Source organism: Capra hircus, chromosome 5 (assembly GCF_001704415.2).
Source record: "Capra hircus breed San Clemente chromosome 5, ASM170441v1, whole genome shotgun sequence".
Classification (NCBI taxonomy): domain Eukaryota; kingdom Metazoa; phylum Chordata; class Mammalia; order Artiodactyla; family Bovidae; genus Capra; species Capra hircus.
Window position 1 is genome coordinate 87,435,726 of NC_030812.1, and position 22,189 is coordinate 87,457,914.

General features: G+C 35.8%; 1 protein-coding gene across 1 annotated transcript in view; it reads left to right on the plus strand.

Moving 5' to 3' along the window:
• The window catches only part of SLCO1A2 (solute carrier organic anion transporter family member 1A2), a 52,190-nt gene that overhangs the window by 25,231 nt on the left and 4,770 nt on the right, over window positions 1-22,189 (plus strand). Inside the window, exons 7-13 of the mRNA XM_005680794.2 lie at window positions 661-876; window positions 2,767-2,931; window positions 5,327-5,522; window positions 9,094-9,256; window positions 11,580-11,752; window positions 19,449-19,513; window positions 20,061-20,178. Of these exons, the coding sequence (XP_005680851.2) occupies window positions 661-876; window positions 2,767-2,931; window positions 5,327-5,522; window positions 9,094-9,256; window positions 11,580-11,752; window positions 19,449-19,513; window positions 20,061-20,178 (1,096 nt within the window). The remainder of the gene's footprint in view (window positions 1-660; window positions 877-2,766; window positions 2,932-5,326; window positions 5,523-9,093; window positions 9,257-11,579; window positions 11,753-19,448; window positions 19,514-20,060; window positions 20,179-22,189) is intronic.

The window sequence follows — 22,189 nt, forward strand, 5'->3', positions numbered from 1 at the left end:
CAGGGGATCTTCCCAACCCAGCAATCAAACCCAGGTCTCCCACATTGCAGGCAGATTCTTTACCAGCTGAGCCATAAGGGAAGCCCAAGTATACTGGAGTGGGTAATCTATCCCTTCTCCAGTGGATCTTTCTGACCCAGGAATCAAACCAGATTGCAGGCAGATTATTTACCAACTGAGCTCTAAGGGAAGTCTCCTTATAGCTAATTAATATATACCTATTTATATATTTTTTTGTGTGCTCAGTTGTGTCTGACTCTCTGCAAACTGTAGCCCACCAGTCTTCTGTCCATGGGATTTCTCAGGCAAGTATATGGGAGTGGGTTGCTGTTTCCTACTCCAGGGAATTTCCTGATCCAGGGATCAAATCTGAGTCTCTGGCATCTCCTGCATTGGCAGGGGGTTCTTTGCCACCTGAGAAGCCCTTGTACCTATTTATTAATTCCTTACCTGGTAGGACAGATAGTCAAACTAGTTTACTGCTAGGCAATATTGTAATACCATATGTTTTCAGGCAAGTTTTATCAATGTCTGAATTTTATGCAAATTCTATACTTGGCTAGAACTTGACAGTTGTAATGGTAATAATTTTCTATTTCTATTTCTTGTACGGGAAATAATGACTTAAGCTAATAAAAAAATGTGTATATCTCTTTACAGATGATCTGACCATAACTCCCACTGATACTCGTTGGGTTGGTGCATGGTGGATTGGCTTTTTGATTTGTGCAGGAGTGAATGTGCTCACTGCCATTCCTTTTTTCTTTTTGCCCAAAACGCTTCCAAAGGAAGGACTAGAACATAATGCTGAGATCATTAAAAATGACAAAGAGAAACAAGAAGATGTCAAGAAGAAAAGGGATGGAATCACTAAAGGCAAATATAAACATTTCAAGTCTATATAATTTACTTTATATTTTCTATAATTATGTCTGTATTTTAGTCTAACATTACAATGTGCTAGGCTACATGAAGACAATTTGATATTAGCAGACAGCAGTCAATTTCTAGCTAGCCTGATTCTTCACATGCTATTACATGAAAATAAGCGATATTATTTAGAAGCTGAATTATCTCAGATCAGCATTTCTATAAAATTTTATGTCAACCTGGGCATTCAAATAAGTAAGTAAATAAATTTGTCCCCATTTGCTTAAAAAAACTATTTTATATAGAGCATGCTGCTGCTGCTAAGTTGCTTCAGTCGTGTCTGACTTTGTGCAACCCCATAGACGGCAGCCCACAAGGCTCCCCTGTCCCTGGGATTCCTCAGGCAAGAACACTGGAGTGGGTTGCCATTTCCTTTTCCAATGCATGAAAGTGAAATCCCTCAGTCATGTCTGACTCTTTGCAACCCCATGGACTGCAGCCTACCAGGCTCCTCTGTCCATGAGATTTTCCAGGCAAGAGTACTGGAGTCAGTTACCATTGCCTTCTCCTATAGAAAGCATAGATCTAATTAAAAAAGAAATTCAAACCAAGGAAAAAAAGAGGAAAGATACCCGCTAATCAGAATAAGTACTATATAGTTCTGAAACAAAAATACTAGCTTGTCTGTGAGCTTCTTGGAAGCTAAGGCAGAAAGAGAAAAGTGACAGGTCATGTAATTCTCTGTATTTGATAGAGGAAAGGATAACAAGCGCTTAACTCAGTATAAGAAATCTAGAAAATGAATAGAAATTAGATGATAGAGACTCATCTATTAGAACAGAATGTCAACAAACACGGGTAACTTAAGAAGCTTCAAAGAGCTCTGACACAAGTTTCTCCCGGCAATGACTTTATTCATAAATATGAATCCTACAACTAGAGTCTTTCCTTCTCTTCCAGTTTATTTATTGATACTTTGTTCTAGAATGATTATTAGGCAGTCTATGAAGCAAACTAAGATAGTATATGATAAGTAAGGAAATTAAGATGAAGAATGTGAAGACAGAAGTAAAAAGAAACCATGAGTGACACTTTGACCCCAAATGCAGGCAGCATGACCCAGAATCTTTGCCAGAGCTAGGTCGCAAATTTGACTATGAGCTTTCTTAGTCCATACAAACAGGAAAATGCTTTGGTTAAAGCATTTACACAGTATGTACAATGTATCTTAAATGTATATACCAAATGATTTGCATGGTATATTCTTAGTATATACCAAATGAATCAGGGTCTCAGGCATGAGACCTATTTTAAGAGATGATGTGTGAACCATAAGCAGAACCACCAAAATTGTATTGCAGAAGCAGAGAACCTAGTACTTGAGAAAATTTTTATGCTGTGAATTTCTACATGTATCTTCGTTGTAAATACTCAGGAATGATAATATCAATTGTGATACCTCGCTATCGAATTAATTTCCTTCCTGACTTCAGAGAACAGAACAAGAGAACTAGTATCTCTCATGCTAGATGATATCTAGAGAAGAGAGGATAGTAGTAGAGGAAAAAAGAAGGATAAAAAAGGAAACGGTGTGAACTCGAGCAATATTTTACTCATATTGCTTTTTCCTGAAGGCACGATAGTAACTTAGTGAAGGTAAATGATTGTGTTCTGATCCTTGTCCAGTCAGCAGGCTCACTGACTTGCAGAAGCTACCAAAACAATGATACAACTTTACCTTTCAAAGGGTAAGAAGAATAAAATCAATCCTTTTGTATAAATGTGCGTTACAAAACAGGAAAACAGAATTTAGAGGGGAGGTTGATATTTCAGAAAAAGTCAGTCGTAAAATGCAAACCAAGTTAGTCTGACACCTTTGTCATTCTTTGCTTTCAGATTTTCTACCCTTCATGAAAAGTCTTTTATGCAACCCAATTTACATGCTTTTCATACTGATAAGTGTGCTGCAGTTCAATGCATTTGTCAGTATGATTTCCTTCATGCCTAAATATATGGAACAGCACTATGGAAAATCAGCTTCAGAGGCAATCTTTCTCCTTGGTATGTTTGTTCTTCTCTGTATTAGTAGCCCACTTTCTTCCCCATGAAATGCTGAACAGTGTGATGATGAATCTAGGAAACTCCTCAATTGAAATGTTAGGATATTTTTGCCTCTGGTACTCTCCGCCTTCTGCTTCCAGGGAAATCATGAGAGGGTAGGGAAGGGAAGTAGGCATAGAATCCTGTTTTCTTTTTCTCTTTGGGTCTTTCTCTGGGCTTCCCTGGCTACTCAGAAGGTAAAGAATCTGCCCACAATGCTGGAGACCCAGGTTGAGTCTCTGGGTTGAAAAGATCCCCTGGAAAAGAAAACAGCAACCCACTCCAGTATTCTTGCCTGGAGAATTCTATGGACAGTGGAGCCTGGTGGGCTACAGTCCATGAGATCGCAGAGTTGGACATAACTGAGTGACTAACACACTTGGGTTTTTCCCTAGTCAGAATGCAAATTTGAAATGTTTGTAGAAATCTTGGGGAATGTACGGGGGATAAAAGTTTCACCCTGGTTAATTTGTTCATGTAAAAAGTAAGACAGTTAACTGATCAGGAGTTGTATTTCACTCCCAGATTTTGCTTTTCTGGCTCTAATCCATTAATTCCATGGTTTCTAACTTAGCTCCTCAGCTCCTCTGATTTTATTTATTTATTTAAGCATTTTTGCCTGTGCTGGATCTTTGTGGCTATGTCCTAGCTTTTTCTAGTTGTGGTGAGTAGGGGCTACTTTCTAGTTGAGGAGCAGGGGCTTAGAGTGTGTGGGCTTCATTTAGTTGAAAAGCACGTGGGCTCAGTAGTTGCAGCTCCCATGCTCTAGAGCACAGGCTCAGTATTTGTGGCACCAGGGTTTAGTTGCCTTATGTTGTGTGGGATCCTCCAGGATCTAACCCATGTCTCCTGCATCAGCAGGCAGATTCTTTACCACTGAGCCACCAGGGAAACCCCCTTCTGCAATTTTGAGATATCTCTGCAGCACATATATTTTGATTTTCCTGCTACCACACTAATCTCTGTGGATTTAAAAAATATTCACAATCTAAAAGCTGAAAATTATGGTTTATTCAGGAGAAATTTTTAGGACTTTTAGCCTGGGAAATAGCATTTCAAGTAACCCCCTGAGAGAACTGCTCCTAAGAGATAAGGGCGTGAGGAGCTATGCTATAAAGTTTTACAACAAAGGGCAGGTAGTCAGAACATCAAAAGATGATTGCTAATTAAAGGAAACCAGATATGGCAAGTTAAGGAATTTAGCACTTTTCTATCTATGGAAAGATACAAGAGTCTGAGCTCACTGAAATCATTCCTTTGAAATGCATCTCAGCTATCTGGGGCCAGTTTTGGGTGTTTTAACATGCTGAGTTTCACATCCTCCGGGCTCACCACAGGGAGTGGCTGCAGTCTGATGGCTGCTAGATATCATGTATTTTTTCTTTCCTGAGTTCCTTCAGGGCTTACCCGCTCGCTGTCTGTGGTGGCTGCAATTGCTGATGACTGTGCTGTCCTTTATTTACTGATATGGCAGGATGCAGTCTATTTCTCAACTCCACAGTTCTACTCCACCTTGAGTATTTCCTGAGATTTTTTTTTTACTGTTTTGAAAGGAAAATTTCCAGATTACATTTATCCACATCACTTAGGGTGTTAAAAGTCCATGTATCTAGGACCCATCTCAGTTATACTAAATTGGACTCTCTGGTATGGGACTCAAGAATGGATATTAAGCTCTTCCAAGAATGTGATTCAGTAGACAGACCCTGGTATTATATGGATGCAACCTAGGGCTGTCTTTCCCCCCCTTTTTCTTTCCTTTATTAGGGGATTAGGGGAAGGAGAGTGCTAGTCAGTAGCAGTAAGGCATGGAATGTAAAGACACTTGACAATTACAGGCTCAGCAAAATACCTTTAAAATACCTTGAGCTGAGTCAAGTTCTCAAGAATCAGAGTGGGAATAAACAGCTGTAGAATCATATAAATCATACTATTTGTGATTTACTATTGCTATTTATGATTTAACACTATACATTACATACAAATCATTATATATATAATCCCACCCAAGAAACAGAAAGTAATAAATGGCTGGTTGACTTTGACTTGTCACTTCTACCTGCATCTTAAGAAAAGAGATATAGAACATAACTCAGACAAGAAATTTACATACTTCTGCTATTAATTAAATACATGATAATGATAACAGTCTTCCAAAATTACTTTGATGTTGTGAGGCATTTAAAAATCTCTCTGTATGTAATATGTAACTAAGAGGGGATAAGTTTAAATTAAACTTCTTCACTATGAGTTGGACCTAAATGATTTTTTATGTAAGACATAGTAGATCAGTGTGTTATAATATTTGTTCCTTCGCTATGTCACTTTGTATATAATATTTTAATTGCATTTATAGGTATTTATAACTTCCCTCCAATATGCATTGGATATATAGTTGGCGGTTTATTTATGAAGAAGTTCAAGATTACTGTCGTACAAGCTGCCCACATAGGATGTTGGTTATCTTTTACTGAGTATCTTCTCCATTTTTTGTGTTTTTTCATGATCTGTGATAGTTCTTCAGTTGCTGGCATAACCACATCTTATGAAGGGTATGTTATTTTCTAATGAATATTATACTCTTTCAACTGTTAATATTTTCCACAATGATTATCCATGACCAGATTAGTTGCCTATTGGAGTTAATTTGTGGTCTTTCTCCATCTTATTTAAAAAGTTTGGGAATATATCACAGAGTTAGTGAGTGTATGATTGTGTTTATGTGTCTTTGTGATGTCCTAGTAGATAGTAAAATGAGGAAACTACCTATGGTTTTAGGTTGTATTAGGATGTGTTATGCATACATTTCATACAACCATAAATAGGTAAAATTAAGAGTTGACTATATATATATATATATATATATAATCTCAATCACCTTTATATCTTTCCTTGATGGGCTTAAATTTAGCTTAACTGAATCCTAACATATGTATAGCTATGCTTTCATAAATTTATATATTTTATTTTAATATATATCTATATCATTGAATGGTTTTAGATTCACATTTTGAGGGATGCATGGATTCACAGGAAGATTTTCATATTGATGTGAATTTTAAAAATTCATTTGTAGGATGTATCTAGGATAAAGGAGTAATTAGTTAAGATGAAATTAGGAGCATCATAAAATGGCTCCTTTAAAATTATCAAGGACTATATAATTAGAATCATATCAAATATATAATATGAGTATTTATCAGATTATGTCATGCAACTATAATCAGAGTATATCATGCAAAATGCCAGGGTGGATGAAACACAAGCTGGAATCAAGATTGTAGGGAGAAATATCAATAACCTCAGATACGCAGATGACACCACTCTTATGGCATAAAGTGAAAAAGAACTAAAGAGCCTTCTGATGAACGTGAAAGAGGAGAGTGCAAATTGGCTTAAAACTCAATATTCAAAAAACTAAGATCATGGCATCCAGTCCCATCACTTCATAGCAAATAGATGGGGAAACAGTGGACACAGTGACACAGTTTATTTTTGGGGGCTCCAAAATCACTGAAGATGATGGGTGATTGCATTAATTTCGTGGGTGCAGCCATGAAATTAAAAGATGCTTGTTCCTTGGAAGAAAAGCTATGACCAACTTAGACAGCGTATTGAAAAGCAGAGACATTACTTTGGCAACAAAGGCCCATCTAGTCATAGCTATGGTTTTTCTAGTAGTCATGTATGGAAGTGAGAGTTGGACTATAAAGAAAGCTGAGTGCCAAAGAACTGATGCTTTTAAACTGTGGTGTTGAAGACTCTTGAGAATCCCTTGGACAGCATGGAGATCCAACCAGTCCATTCTAAAGGAAATCACTCCAAATATTCATTGGAAAGACTGATGCTGAAGCTGAAACTCTGATACTTTGGCCACCTGATGTGAAGAACTGACTCAGTGGAAAAGACCCTGATGCTAGGAAAGATTGAAAGCAGGAGGAGAAGGGATGACAGAGGATGAGATGGTTGGATGGCATCACCGACACAATGGACATGAGCTTGAGTAAACTCTGGGAGTCAGTGTTGGACAGAGGGGTCTGATGTGCTGCAGTCCATGGGGTCACAGAGTCAGACACGACTGAGCAACTGAAATAAACTGAACTGAACTGAAAATCTTAATCTATGTACAAGTATTACAAATCTATATAATCTATGTACAATTATCCTGATTCCCAGAGCAAATGTACAAAAAGGCATACTCTAGCCGTAAGCCAGGACTTTAATTCAGTTTCTAGACTCCCATGCTAGGGTTCTTTTTATCATTTTACGTTAAGCACAAGAAAACTATTGTAATTAGACTTTTAGATCTGTTTTTAAATTTAAAGAAAGTGCAAGTCGTTCAGTTGGGTCCAACGCTTTGTGACCACATGGACTATATAGTCCAAGGACTTCTCCAGGCCAGAATATTGAAGTGGGTAGTTGTTCCCTTCTCCAGGGGGTCTTCACAACCCAGAGATTTGACTGAGTTCTCCCACATTGCAGATAGATTCTATACCAGCTGAGTCACTAGGGAAGCTCAAGAATACTGGAGTGGGTAGCCTATCCCTTCTCCAGTAGATCTTCCTGACCCAAGAACTGAACTGGGTTCTCCCGCATTGCAGGCAGATTCTTTACCAACTGAGCTACCAGGGAAGCCCTCTTTTTAAATTGAAATATAGTTGATGTACAATGTGTTAATTTCAGGTGTACAGCAAAGTGATTCAGTTACACACACACACACACACACACACACACATATTTTTCAGATTCTTTTCCATTATAAGTTATTACAAGATATTGAATATAGTTCCCGATGATATATAGTAGGTTCTTATTTGTTTTACATAAACTATTTTTTATGTAATTCCATTTATTTTCATAGTATATACCAGTTAAACCCAAACTTCTAATTTTATCCCTCCTCTCCTTCCACTTTGGTAACCATGAATTTGTTTCCTATGTCTGTGAGTCTGTTTCTGTTTTTATAAATAAGTTCATTTGTATCATTTTTTAAAAAATTGCACATATAAGTTATATCATATAATATTTGTCTTTCTCTGTGTGATGACCTTTCCCCCCTGATTTTATTAAGACACAAACAATAAAAACCATCAGGTATGATCTGATGATTTGATACATTATATATTCTCAGGGTCAGACTCTGTAGATTCCCCCAGTGATCCCTGAGTGGGCCTCCTGGGAAGCTTTCCACAATCTGGGGGCATTGGGCTCTCTTTTCGCACTAGAGAAACCATAAGCAGAGGGGAGCTCTCTTGACGTGGTGTGCTAACCTGGGGGAGGAGCCATCCAGTCAGAGTTTTACTGCTCCTGTTATCCTTCTGAGGTCATCATTCTTGGTCTCTGTGGTTCAGAGGGTGCTTTGGTCTTACTGCTGGGTTCTGGGATTTACACAGTAGTGTCTGTTTAAGGGTAGCTGCAAATTGATCTTCTTGATGATCACTGAACAGTTTTTTTTAGTAGAAGACTGTATTTGTTTACTCAAATAGTTACATTTCTGGAGCTAAATGTATTATCTGCATTATAAATTGCACTTACAGATTTTGCGCCCTTGAGATTGCTTTTATAAAGCAATAATCTCTCTTGTTATTTTGCCACCATATGGAGGTGGCTCCAGTGGTAAAGAACCCACCTGCCAATGCAGGAGATGTTAGAGACACGGGTTTGATCCGTGGAGGAGGGCATGGCAACCCACTTCAGTATTCCTGCCTGGAGAATCCCACGGACAGAGAGGAGCCTTGTGAGCTATAGTCTATAGAGTCACACAGATTCAAACATGACTGAAGCAACTTAGCATGTATGCAAGGACCAAACACAGGGATTTGTTTATCTTCATTTTTGAGTTCTGATTAATACGTGGAAAAATATTTTCTGTATAGTAAGTTTTCAATTAATGCTTGTTTACTGGCTTTTATTTACTTGAAAGAAATAATCGAAAAAGTAGCTATGGTCACCAAAGCAAGGTATCTGTTAGGCCCGAGTTATGATATCCAGGCCATATATTGACAGTTGAAAGATTTCTGTTTCTATTTTGGGGAGCAGAAGAAATATACTTGTGAACTGAGGTAAAAAGAAAAAGCTCTAATATTCTTTCAATATCTATGGCATTATTTTAAATCATTTCAGAATACATCAAAATTTACATGTGAAAAATTTTCTTGCTGACTGCAACATGGATTGTAACTGTCCGACTAAAGTATGGGACCCTGTATGTGGAGACAATGGCTTGTCATACATGTCAGCTTGTCTTGCTGGTTGTGAGATATCCTCTGGCACAGGAAGAAAAATGGTAAAATATCCTATTGGCCTTTTTTTTTAAATAGAACTTTTGTCTTATGCACTGCATTGGTACATTCCAGCTATGAACTCGGTCCATATTTGACAAAAGTAAAATTAAAGTCTTTCCTCAAAACCAAATTAGAAACTTTTGTGAAAAAAAGTTACTTTCTATAGTAAGTCTGCTACATACAAATGTGTTCCATTCTGAGAGCATGTTTGGAAATCCAATTTGTTTGTAAATCCAACAGATTTAGCCTAGATACCCAACTAACACAATCGGCTCTGTAATACTGTACTGTAATAGGTTTATAATGCATTCACAGAAATAATAAAAAAAAACAGCAGCACAAAATAAACATTTTTAATCTTGCAGTACAATACCTTGAAAAGTACAGTAGTACGGCACAAGAGCTGGCACTCAGGGGCTGGCATTGAGTGATCAAGAAGAGCTACTGATGGGAGGAGGGGGAGGAGGTGGGAGATGGGAGACTGAAGGTTCATCAGCAACAGGAGACGGAGGGCAAGCTGCACCTTCACTCACACCTGATGTTGGTGGCACAGGTCCTTGTTTCTTGCTGGATTCAACGTAATCTACCCTCTTGAAAAACTGATCCAGCGACTTCTGGATAGTAGCACTTTCTTTCTCATCATAGATGACACAGTAGCACTAGATTGTGCCCTGTTCTACATTTGTGTTCCATGCCTCAAAAACTAACAGTGCCTCCTCAAATTAAGAAAATGCCCTTGCCCTTTCCTGTGTTGTGAATCTTTTCAGTTCCTCAGTTATTTCTTCCTCTTGTCTCTGTCCTTCCTCTGGGCCTCCAGTTCTATCAGGTCTTTATTAGTAAGCTCCTTGTGCTGCACAGCAAGGAGTTCAATATTATAAGAGCAAGTGACTTCTACCATCTTTAAACCTCACTCCACTCTCTCAATTATTTTCACTTTTGTTTCCACCTTTATTGCTTGGTGCTTCTTAGCAGTGCAAGCTACATCATCGCTGGTCTTACGCTTGTTTCCAAACATCCTTTGCTTGAAATAAAGATACTGCACTATTGTACTCTGTAATGTACTGTATTGTATTGAGCTTCCCTTGTGGCTCAGCTGGTAAAGAATCCGCCTGCAATGCGGGAGACATGGGTTCGATTCCTGGGTTGGGAAGATCCCCTGGAGAAGGGAAAGGCTACCCACTCCAGTATTCTGGCCTGGAGAATTCCATGCACCGTATAGTCCATGGAGTTGCCAAGAGTTGGACACAATTGAGTGACTTTCACTTTCACTTTCACAGTAAAGTACACAAAAACACAACCACTTGTAGATGACACACACATGTGATAGTGTATGCCAGACACATGAACTAACTTACATGATTGGATATGTGAACGCATACTGACATCTTTGAAAGTTCAAAACTTGAAGGTTCGCGTGTAGGGGACTGACTGTGTATGCTCACTTGGTTTACATTTTACTTCCTAGATCTAATTTGAATGCTTTAGCATGCCTGAGCATTGATCTTTAGCTTCATAGCAACTGACATGATTACTTAACTTCATTTAAAACTATGACGTGAGTCTGAGTGAACTCCGGGAGTTGGTGATGGACAGGGAGGCCTGGCGGGCTGCGATTCATGGGATCGCAAAGAGTCAGACACGACTGAGCGACTGAACTGAACTGAACTGAGACTGAAAAATAATACTATCGACTGAGATAAAGTTGGCAGTTTTGATCTCAGTTATCCAGTCAATTGTTTTGCTATTTTTTTCTTTCTTTCTGTGTACATACACATGTGCTTTCGGAGTTTTTTTACATCCTGACAGATTTTTAAGAAGATGGAATTGGGCATGTTTTATTGCTTAAAAAATGTCACTTAAAATCTTGGTTGGTGATCAAAATAAAATATAAAATTTGATTCTTATTAAAACCTGGGAATGTAAGAATTCAAAAAGGGTTGACTTTATTCTGTTTGTGAAATAAACTTTATTTTAAACAAAGCTTTTTTTATTAGTAAGTATCTAAATATTTCAATTGGGCATTCTGAAGCAAATTTTATTTGTCATATTTAGCGTATGTTAAAATAGTGTGTGTTTGTAAAAAGCATGATTTTAGGACAGCTGAGTTACTGTAAATTTACTTAATAAATTAGAAAGAAGTACCATTTTTTGGAAACCACCCTTCTATGTCTTGTCACATGCTATAATCCTGAGAGAGATCATAAAGGATATGAGAATAAAGGGAGTAAACAATGTCTATTTTGATCTAACTGGGAAAAGAAAATATTTAAGATTTGTGTTCAAGAGTTTCCTTCCTTACATAAGGTAATATATTATTTTTGGCAGGTGTTCCAAAATTGTAGCTGCATTCGAACACCAGGAAATTCATCTGCAGTTCTTGGGCTATGTGATAAAGGAAAGGACTGTTCCATGATGCTACAGTACTTTTTAATCTTGTCCGTGTTCAGTAGTTTCATATTTTCCTTATCTGCCATACCTGGATATATGGTTCTCCTGAGGTATAAGAATTATTTTCTTTATTTGGATTTATTTCTGGTTACTTAGTATGGAAGCTTTTTCTAAGAAAGTCACATGAAGCTCACAGTATCTAAGAACTTGGTGCTCTAATATATCATACCATTTATTAAGATTTTCCAAATAAGCATTGTTGAATTTTACAAAAAATTTTAAGCTAGCAAATTTAAATGTTCATCTGCTGGTATTTCCCTCCCTATCTTTCCTACCTTATTACTTAGAGTTAAATTAGCAGACATTCATGGTTTAACACAAGAAGAGACACATTTATATTTTAGGGTAAACCGTATGCAATGGTCATTTTCCTAGGTAAGAGTGGTTGCCTATAGTTCATTTCCTGTAGTCTGATGTATTAGGACAGTGGAACTAAAAGCTGTTGGAAGTCCCAGTTTCACCAGTTAGTATCAACAGGGCAAAGGCAGGTGAATTGATCTTTCTGAGCTCTTTTTTTCCTTTAATTTTATTTTTTTACTTTACAATATTGTATTGGTTTTGCCATACATTGACATGAATCCACTACAAGTGTACGTGAGTTCCCAACCCTGAACCCCTCTCTCACCACCCTCCCCATATCATCTTTCTGGGTCATCCCAGTGCACCAGCCCCAAGCATCCTGTATCCTGTATTGAACCTAGACTAGCGATTCATTTCTTACATGACAGTATACATGTTTCAATGCCATTCTCCCAAATCATCCCACCCGCTCCCTCTCTCACAGAGTCCAAAAGTCTGTTCTTTACATCTGTGTCTCTTTTGCTGTCTCACATACAGGGTTAACATTACCATCTTTCTAAATTCCATATATATGTCTTAGTATACTGCATTGGTGTTTTTCTTTCTGGCTTACTTTTGTTTAATAAAAAATGGATATAATAATGAATGCTCAACTGTCTTAAGAGGCTCTTGTGATACATAAATGTTGAAGGGCTTACTAAAACTAGGAAACTGGAGAGCTAGATTGTAAACTTAGGTTTATCACACAAGCTTTTTCAATGACAGCATCTTCGTGTCTCATAAGCAATTTTAAACATAACTAGTAAACAAAGTTCATAGTTTTTTTTTTTCATCTTGAAGAAGAGTTAAATTGATTGTAATTCTCAGTTCATAGTTCATCCTAGGTGGGGTAAGGTTTTTCTCTTATTTTATTTTACTTTATTTTTATTTTTTTCATTCCATTTCCCACTTCCTATCACCATAGGCATCCACATTAATATGATAGACATACAGTCTTAAATACATGCTTTCCTTTGTAAAATACTGTTTGTTGTGTATTGTGTTTTATATGCACAGAAACAATACTGTGCTACAAATTTGTTTTGGTTCAAAATGCACATGCAAATATAAATTCACCAAATACTGCTTTTATTTATGAGTTATTCTCATACCATCAATTCATGCCTCTTCATTGGGTTTTCCTCATAGCTCAGTAGGTAAAGAATCTGCCTGCAATGCAGGAGATCTCGGTTCAATTTCTGGGTTGGGAAGATCCCCTGGAGAACGGATAGGCTACCCACTCCAGTATTCTTGAGCTTCCCTGTGGCCCAGCTGGTAAAGAATCCGCCAGCAATCCGGGAGACTTGGGTTCGATCCCTGGGTTGGGAAGATCCCTCGGAGAAGGGAAAGGCTACCCACTCCAGTATTCTGGCCTGGAGAATTCCATGAACTAGAGTCTCAAAGAGTTGGCCATGACTGAGCAACTTTCATTTTCACTTTCATAGCATCACTAATATTTAGAATTACTGAACTTTCTGACTTTTACTATTCCAATGGGTATTAGATGGTAGCTCACTGGTGTTTTAATACGTGATTTCCTAAATCAATGAGTTTAAGAATTTCCTTAAACTTTTTTTCTAGCTACTAGTACTTTTACTTCAAGATGCTTATTCATTATTTTTGTCCATTTTCATGATAATTCCTATAGTTTTCTGGTGAATTATAGATGTTAATCTAATATTGTTTACTTGATACAATTATCTTCTCCTGATCTCTCATCTTTCCTTCAAAATTTTTCATAGCTTTTTCTGTGAAATTCAATCCTAACTTTTGTTGTACTGAAATCTGACAATTTACTTGCCTTAGGGTTTATGTTTTGGGGAGTCACATTTCAAAAGGGTTTTTATATTACTAATTTATAAAAATATTCCCCTAAATTTTATCTTACCAGTTACATAGCTTTTACGTAGTTCTTTAAATCATCATAAGTTTATCTTTATGTGTGGTGAAAGGGAGAGAGATATTCAATGTTATTTTTATCCAAACGTTTTCCCAACATCATAGCACAAATAAGAAGTCCTGTCTCCATTGATTCATGGTGCCATCTTTATCATAGTTAAAGGTTTTATATAACACAGGATGCTTCCACACTTCCAGAGTTTTATTTGTCTGTTCTCAAAGTAGTGACACTGCATATGCTCATGTCTCATACGGTAGCTCTTCCTTATCCATTCATCACTTTCACCTTCACTCTTCCTTTTTCTCCCCCCAAACTGACTTAGCTATTGATGCATGAATCTTTATACTTACATATGAATTTTGACTGTATGGATTATATATATTAATTAAAGAAACTCTGACAACAAATATTTGTGACCATGAAATATTTTTCCATTTATTTAAAATTTCCTGTATAGATACTACACATACACACGTATATATAGACACACACAGAAAATGGTACCATGTACAGTTATACATATATATATATGGATATGGGTTTATTTGTAATTTAATATGGTACTATTTTCTCTTATATTTTCTAGTTGGTTATTGTTGGTTTAGAGAAATGCTGTGGATTATTTAACATTTATTATTTATCCAGCAATTTTTCTTATTTGTTCTGATAACTTGCTGACTTTGTTAGGTGTTCTTTATAGAAATATGTGCACTCAAGGAGAGTTTTATCTCTTTGCTTCTAAAGCTTATACATCTTAGATTTAAAAAAATTTTCTTATAGCATCAACTTGGACCTCCAAAACTGTGTTAAAATGTAATGGTGATAACAAGTATCCTTCTAATAGAAACCATATAAAATTTTTCCATTAAATATGATGCTTGCTATAGATTTTTAGTATATATATTTTCATCTAGCTTCTGAGTTTTTAATCATAAACTCAGTATCAAACTACTATTTTTCCTCTTCTAGGAAAAAATTTACATATAGTCTTCCAATTCAGTACTTTTAGTGTAGTGAAAAAGTGATAGATTTTTCTATGTTGAGCTGTTTGGACATCTAAGAAAAACCATAGTCACATTTAAATAATAATTTATTTAAAATTATTGTATCTATGTTGATTGGTAAAACATAAATGTTATTTTCTATTCTTTTTGTTTGTTTGTTTTGGAATCATTCTAGGCCCACAAAATGAATTGATAAATTTTCTATTTTTCAATTTCTGGAACTACTTATGTTAAATATCTATTTGTTGAAAGTTTTATGAACTCACTCATAAAACTACTTGTACTTTGGGCTTACTTGGTCAGTGATACTTGGTTATTATTTTCATTATTTTCATGAATGTTTCATTATAACATTTCAATTTAATGTTAGTGTCTATTTACATTTTCCATTTACACTTATACCAGATGTTACTGCATAACTCTTTATAATGTTCTTTGATCATTTGGATATTCTGTGATATATCTGAAGTATTTTCCATTTTTTCTGTATTTTGTTTATTGCATTTTTATTTCTTGATCATTGTTGCCAGAGGTTGCTTTTAATTTCTTTTTTAAAGAAGCAATTTTTAGTTTTGTTGCTCTTTATTTCATCTATTTCTGCTTTTTATTTTATTTATTAAAAATTTTTTGGGGTCTTTTTTCTGTTGTTCTATATATGACTATTTGAGTTTAATACTTACATAATTTGCTCATTTTGATTAATATATATAAAATGATGAATTTTCTTCCAAGTATTGCTTTAGCTATACCTCAGCTAATATTTTCTATGAAGTTTTATTTCTAACTGTTTTGTAACTTCTTAGCTATAAGGATTTCATGTTTTTGTGAGATCATAAGGTGGTATGTTAGAGGCAGAGGAGAAAGAAAAACTCTTCAGTAAAATTTAAATACCATATTTTCTATATTAAATGGTAACCATGGGAGCAAGGGGATCATGTGAGGTCTCCTGACTTTTATTACTTCCTTCTGAGTAAAATCATTGATGTTGCCTAAATAATCTGTGTTAGATAGTAAACTGGTCAACTATATCTCACTCTATTGTGCTGAAGAGTTTTTCAAAGTAGTAAAAAACTTATGCCAAGAAAATGCCCATCAGTTCAGTTCAGTTCAGTCACTCAGTCGTGTCCAACTCTTTGTGATCCCATGGACTGCAGCACGCCAGGCCTCCCTGTCCATTACCAATTCCCAGAGTTTACTCAAACTCATGTCCATTGAGTCAGTGATGCCATCCGACCATCTAATTCTCTGTCGTCACCTTCTCCTCCTGCCTTCAATCTTTCCCAGCATCAGAGTCTTTTCCAATGAGTCAGCTCTTTGCGTCAGCTACCAAAGTATTGGAGTTTCAGATTCAGCATCAGTCCTTCCAATGAACACTCAGGACTGATCTCCTTTAGAATGGACTGGTTGGATCTCCTTGCTGTCCAAGGGACTCTCAAGAGTCTTCTCTAACACGACAGTTCAAAAGCATCAATTCTTTGGCACTCAGCTTAAGAGTCCAACTCTCATGTCCATACATGACTACTGGAAAAACCATAGCCTTGACTAGATGGACCTTTGCTGGAAAAGTAACGTCTCTGCTTTTGAATATGCTGTCTAGGTTGGTCATAGCTTTTCTTCCAAGGAGAAAGTGTCTTTGATTTCATGGCTGCAGTCACCATCTGCAGTGATTTTGGAGCCCAAGAAAATAAAGTCTGCCACTGCTTCCACTGTTTCCCCATCTATTTGCCATGAAGTGATGGGACTGGATGCCATGATCTTAGTTTTCTGAATGTTGAGTTTTAAGCCAACTTTTTCACTCTCCTCTTTCACTTTCATCAAGAGGCTCTTTAGTTCTTCTCTACTTTCTGCCGTAAAGATGGTGTCATCTGCATATCTGAGGTTATTGATATTTCTTCCTGCAGTCTTGATTCCAGCTTGTGTTTCATCCAGCCCAGCGTTTCTCATGATGTACTCTGCATATAAGTTAAATACAGGGTGACAGTGTATAGCCTTGACGTACTCCTTTCCCTATTTGAAACCAGTCTATTTTTCTACGTCCAGTTCTAAATGTTGCTTCCTGATCTGCATACAGATTTCTCAAGAGGCAGGTCAGGTGGTCTGGTATTCCCATCTTTTGAAGAATTTTCCACAGTTTGTTGTGATCCACACATTCAAAGGCTTTGGCATAGTCAATAAGCAGAGATAAAGTAGAGATACAGAGTTTTTCTGTAACTCTTTTCATTTTTTCGATGATCCAGCAGATTTTGGCAATTTGATCTCTGGTTCCTTTGCCTTTTCTAAAACCAGCTTGAACATCTGGAAGTTCATGGTTCACACTATTGAAGTCTGACTTGGAGAATTTTGAGCATTACTTTTCTAGCCTGTGAGATGAGTGCAATTGTGTGGTGGTTTGACCATTCTTTGGCATTGCCTTTCTTTGGGATCGGAATGAAAACTGACCTTTTCCAGTCCTGTGGCCACTGCTGAGTTTACCAAATTTGCTGCCACATTGAGTGCAGCACTTTCACAGCATCATCTTTTAGGATTTGAAATAGCTCAACTGAAATTCCATCACTTCCACTAGCTTTGTTTGTACTGATGTACTGATGCTTCCTAAGGCCCACCTGACTTCACATTCCAGGATGTCTGGCTCTAGGTGAGTGATCACACCATTGTGATTATCTGGGTCATGAAGATCTTTTTTGTACAGTTCTTCTGTGCATTCTTGCCACCTCTTCTCAATATCTTCTGCTTCTCTTAGGTCCATAACATCTCTGTCCTTTACGAGCCTATCTTTGCATGAAATGTTCCCTTGGTATCTCTAATTTTCTTGAAGAGATCTCTACTCTTTCCCATTCTATTGTTTTCCTCTATTTCTTTGCATTAATCTCTGAGGAAGGCTTTCTTATCTCTCCTTGCTATTCTTTGGAACTCTGCATTCAGATGCTTATATCTTTCCTTTTCTCCTGTGCTTTTCACTTCTCTTCCTTTCACAGCTATCTGTAAAGCCTCCTCAGACAGCCATTTTTCTTTTTTGCATTTCTTTTCCATGGTGATGGTCTTGATCCCTGTCTCCTGTACAATGTCACAAACCTCCGTCCATAGTTCATCAGGCATTCTGTCTATCAGATCTAGTACCTTAAATCTATTTCTCACTTCCACTGTATAATCATAAGGGATTTGATTTAGGTCATATCTGAATGGTCTGGTGGTTTTCCCCACTTTCTTCAATTTAAGTCTGAATTTGGCAATAAGTAGTTCATGATCTGAGCCACAGTCAACTCAGATCATGAACTATACATCATCTCTACTTAGAAAGCAAATTTTAAAAATTACTATCTTAACATATTCCGCCAGCTGGTGGAATCATATATCCTGCATGCCCCTGACTCACCACACTTCAAAGTTCCCTATTGTAAACATGTGGTGTCCACTAAAGCTCCAAAATATTTAGGTGCAGGAATTCCAGCTACACTTAAAAGGGACAAAGAAGAATCCATTAGCAAGTTAAGAAGATAATATGATAATTGGTAAGAACCAATAATGTGATGTTTTTGCTTAAATGTGTTGTGTCCTTTTGTTTAGAAATTTGCTTTCATTTTCTCAGCTTTGGTTAGTCAAAGAAGGGAAGGGAATACAGAGGAAATCTCTAAGTGAATTCATTGAGCAGATAGCCATGCTAATGCTAAAGTGAGTGGAGCACAGAAAATGCCACCAGAAATGATAGTCTTTATTTCTACATATAAGGGCTTCCCAGGTGGCGCAGTGGTAAAGAATCTGCCTGCAATGCAGGAGACCTGGATTTGATCCTTGGGTTGGTATTCTTGCCTGGCAAATTCCATGGACAGAGATGCCTGGCAGGCTACAGTCCAAGGGGTTCCAAAGAGTTGAACATGACTGAGTGACTTATTACACACACACACACACACACACACACACACACACACATTTCTACCTAAAGAATTTCAGGCAATGGTGAAAAGATGGGGGAATTTTTGGAAAGAATGGATGAAACTGTGCAGCTTTTAAATAGATACCAAATCACTTAAAATATGTTTGCTTTGGATTTTAAAAAATCACTTTCCTTGGAAAACTTTTATTCTTGTTTCCTTTTCTGTTTACATTTACTTATGTAAATCCTTGGCTTTTCTGTATTTTGTTATTACAAGTAATTTAAATACACTTAGGGTTGCATTCTTCTTTGGTTTGAGGCTAAAGGTATAACCATTAGAATCACAAACTACTTTGAGAAGAGGATACTGGGGTAGAAATCAATTGATATGAAATGTTTTCTTCTTTGATAACTTTATGATAGAAATGAGTGAGCAAAAAAGTGATGGATAGAATGCCAAAGACCAGAGGTGGGGCTTCTATGAAACTTATGAACTGAATAATTAGGCCTTGAATAGCCAAGACTTGAGTATGCAAGAAAATTTGCTAATGCTCAATGCGTTACTAGCATACAAATAGTTGTTTTAAGACACTATGGTAGTTTTTAAATTTATGACTTCATTAATTTTTTAGGTTTGTCAAGCCTGAAGAGAAATCTCTTGGTGTGGGATTACATGCATTTTGCACACGAGTATTTGGTAAAAATAATTATTTTTCCCAATATCATATCAGACCACTATTGAATACTGAGTAAATGAAGTCACTCCCTCAGAGTGACAATTTAGCAAATATCTCTTCTGCTTGTAAATAGCACTTTGTAATTAGTATGAGAATAAAGAACAAGAAAAAAATGAAAAACTTGTTCCTTTTACTTGAAAAAGACCTACCTGACATTCTACTTTTCATCAATAAACTTGAAAAGCAAAGAGGCAATGTTTTGTTAAAATAAAATGTGTTTGTGCTTTGCCCAAAATATTGCAGAAAAAAGTATAAATAATCATTAATTCAGTGTTTTTCTCTACTGATAATTTTTTATTTTGCCTTTATCCATCTAATTACTTACCTTTTTAAATCTAGAAACTTAACTCTAAAAGTAACTTCTAGTTTCTAAAAGTAAAACTTAAAACTGTAGATTTATATTCCGTTAAACTGTTCTACAAATAGAGAACATTTTAATACTTTCAAACAAAACAACATATCTTCTTACCTTGTTAATGGATTCTTCTTTCTCCCTTTTAATTGTAGCTGGAATTCCTGCACCTATATATTTCGGAGCTTTAGTGGACTACACATGTTTACACTGGGGAACTTTGAAGTGTGGTGAGTCAGGGGCATGCAGGATATATGATTCCAACAGCTTCAGGTAAAGATAGTAATTTAAAAAAATTGCTTTCTAAGCAGAGATGATGTATAAAATGGTACATGGTACCACAGTACATGTCTAACACTTTCTTTGTCAAGAGACTAGACTACTTTTGGTTTTATTTACAAAATAGGTACTGATACTATATCTTTATTTCTTATTTACATATTCATTTTATTTCTTCAATATTTTCAAAGCACTTGATAAATATAAGAACAGGTGGCTTTCAAAAGGTTGTTCCTTAAATTGGTTGCAATCAGTGTATTATTGAAGGCCATGTCTGTGGAGTAACTACCTATCTAAATTATATTACTCTCAAGTATTCTCGTTTAATCCTACATTATTCCAGCATTTTACTAGCTTAAATCCTTACTTCCTTTGGCCATCCATTTCTGATCTCTAAAATATTTTTTCTCCCTTAGTAAATTTCACTGACACAGTATTCTTCATGTTTCTTCAAGCCTTATTTTTTGTAAATATAGATCTGATTTTGAACAAACTTCATCTAATATCAACCAGTTTTTGAACAAAACTCTTCCATTTTTCTCTTTATTTTCAGATTCTTTTCCATTTGGAGACCTGAATTCTGTCTAGATTTGTCTTAATTGCTCACTATGGGCAGTAAGACAACTCTTTCAATTACTGAAAAATGATTTGGTATTGTTTAAAAGAGTCTAAGGTCTTCTCTTGATCAATAAAAGGATATATATGTCAAGAACTGTGAAGAGAGCAGACAGAATGAGATTCATGTTTTCATCAGTTCCCTTTTCCTCAGTTATATTGACTATAAGAGAAACAGAATTTAAAATAAGAAAAAATCATAGAGTAAAAAAAGGGTATTACTTAATAATAAAAGAAATACTTCACCAAAAATATATAACAATCATGGATCCATATAAATCTATCAGTATAACTTCAAATATATAAAACAAAAATTCACAAAATTACAAGCAGATGTCTACAGAGTAGAAATTTGCAACACATTTTTGCAAGAACTGAATATAAAATACAGGTGAAAAACTCATGAGGATATAGAAGATTTGAACCATCTGACTATGCAAGCATTATCTAATAGATATAGAGTGATTTTTTTAAACCCAACTATCAGCAACCATAGGAAAATAATAGAAATCTCATTGTAAAATAGATTAAAAATATTTTGCATATTATTGCTGTGATACTAGGGAGGGAATAGATACAGATACACTTAAGGACTAGATCTGCTCCCTCTGTGATTATTTATAGAATCACTATGAAAAACACTAGGAAAGGCCTAAGAACCCAGGGAGTGGGAAAAACAAAGGGAAAAGAGCAGATTTGGAAGAGTAAATACAGAGAAACAAAGCAAGCAAAGAAAACCAAAGTAAACAAACAACAAAATACTCAAAAAGAGCTTGTAAACTAAAACATTAAAATACATGAATAAATCCAATAGTAAAAATGACAAGCACATAAATTACCAGTTGAAACATGACTTCATTCCATATTAAATTTACTCTAATGTAAGAGTCTGACAAACTTTAAAATAAGATGTTTAACCAGCTCAATAGGATTAAAAATAATAAAATGATAGCATAATATCCATTAAAATGAATAAGAAATAACAAAAAATGCTAGCAGAAATAAGAATATGAATAAGAACTCTTGGAAATATTAGAGATTAAATGGATAGCATTGAAATAAAAGGAATTCTAAATAGATAATAAATTTCAAGTCCACATAAGTTAAAATGAGAATTGGTGAACTGAAAGTGGGTATTGTAGAAATTATCTGGAATGAAAATTAATGATTTGATCTCATAAACACAGAAGAACCACGTTAGTAATTTTAAAGATCAATTAGAAATTAAAAGATATATCTCAGAAAATTTCAGAACAGAGAGCAGAAGAAACAGTAGAAATAAACTAATGAATTAATGGCTTAGAATTTCCTAGAATTTAATAAAGACATACATTTTCAGATCAAAAGTGCTCTTTAAATGCCTAGTAGGATGAATTAAATAGACATATCA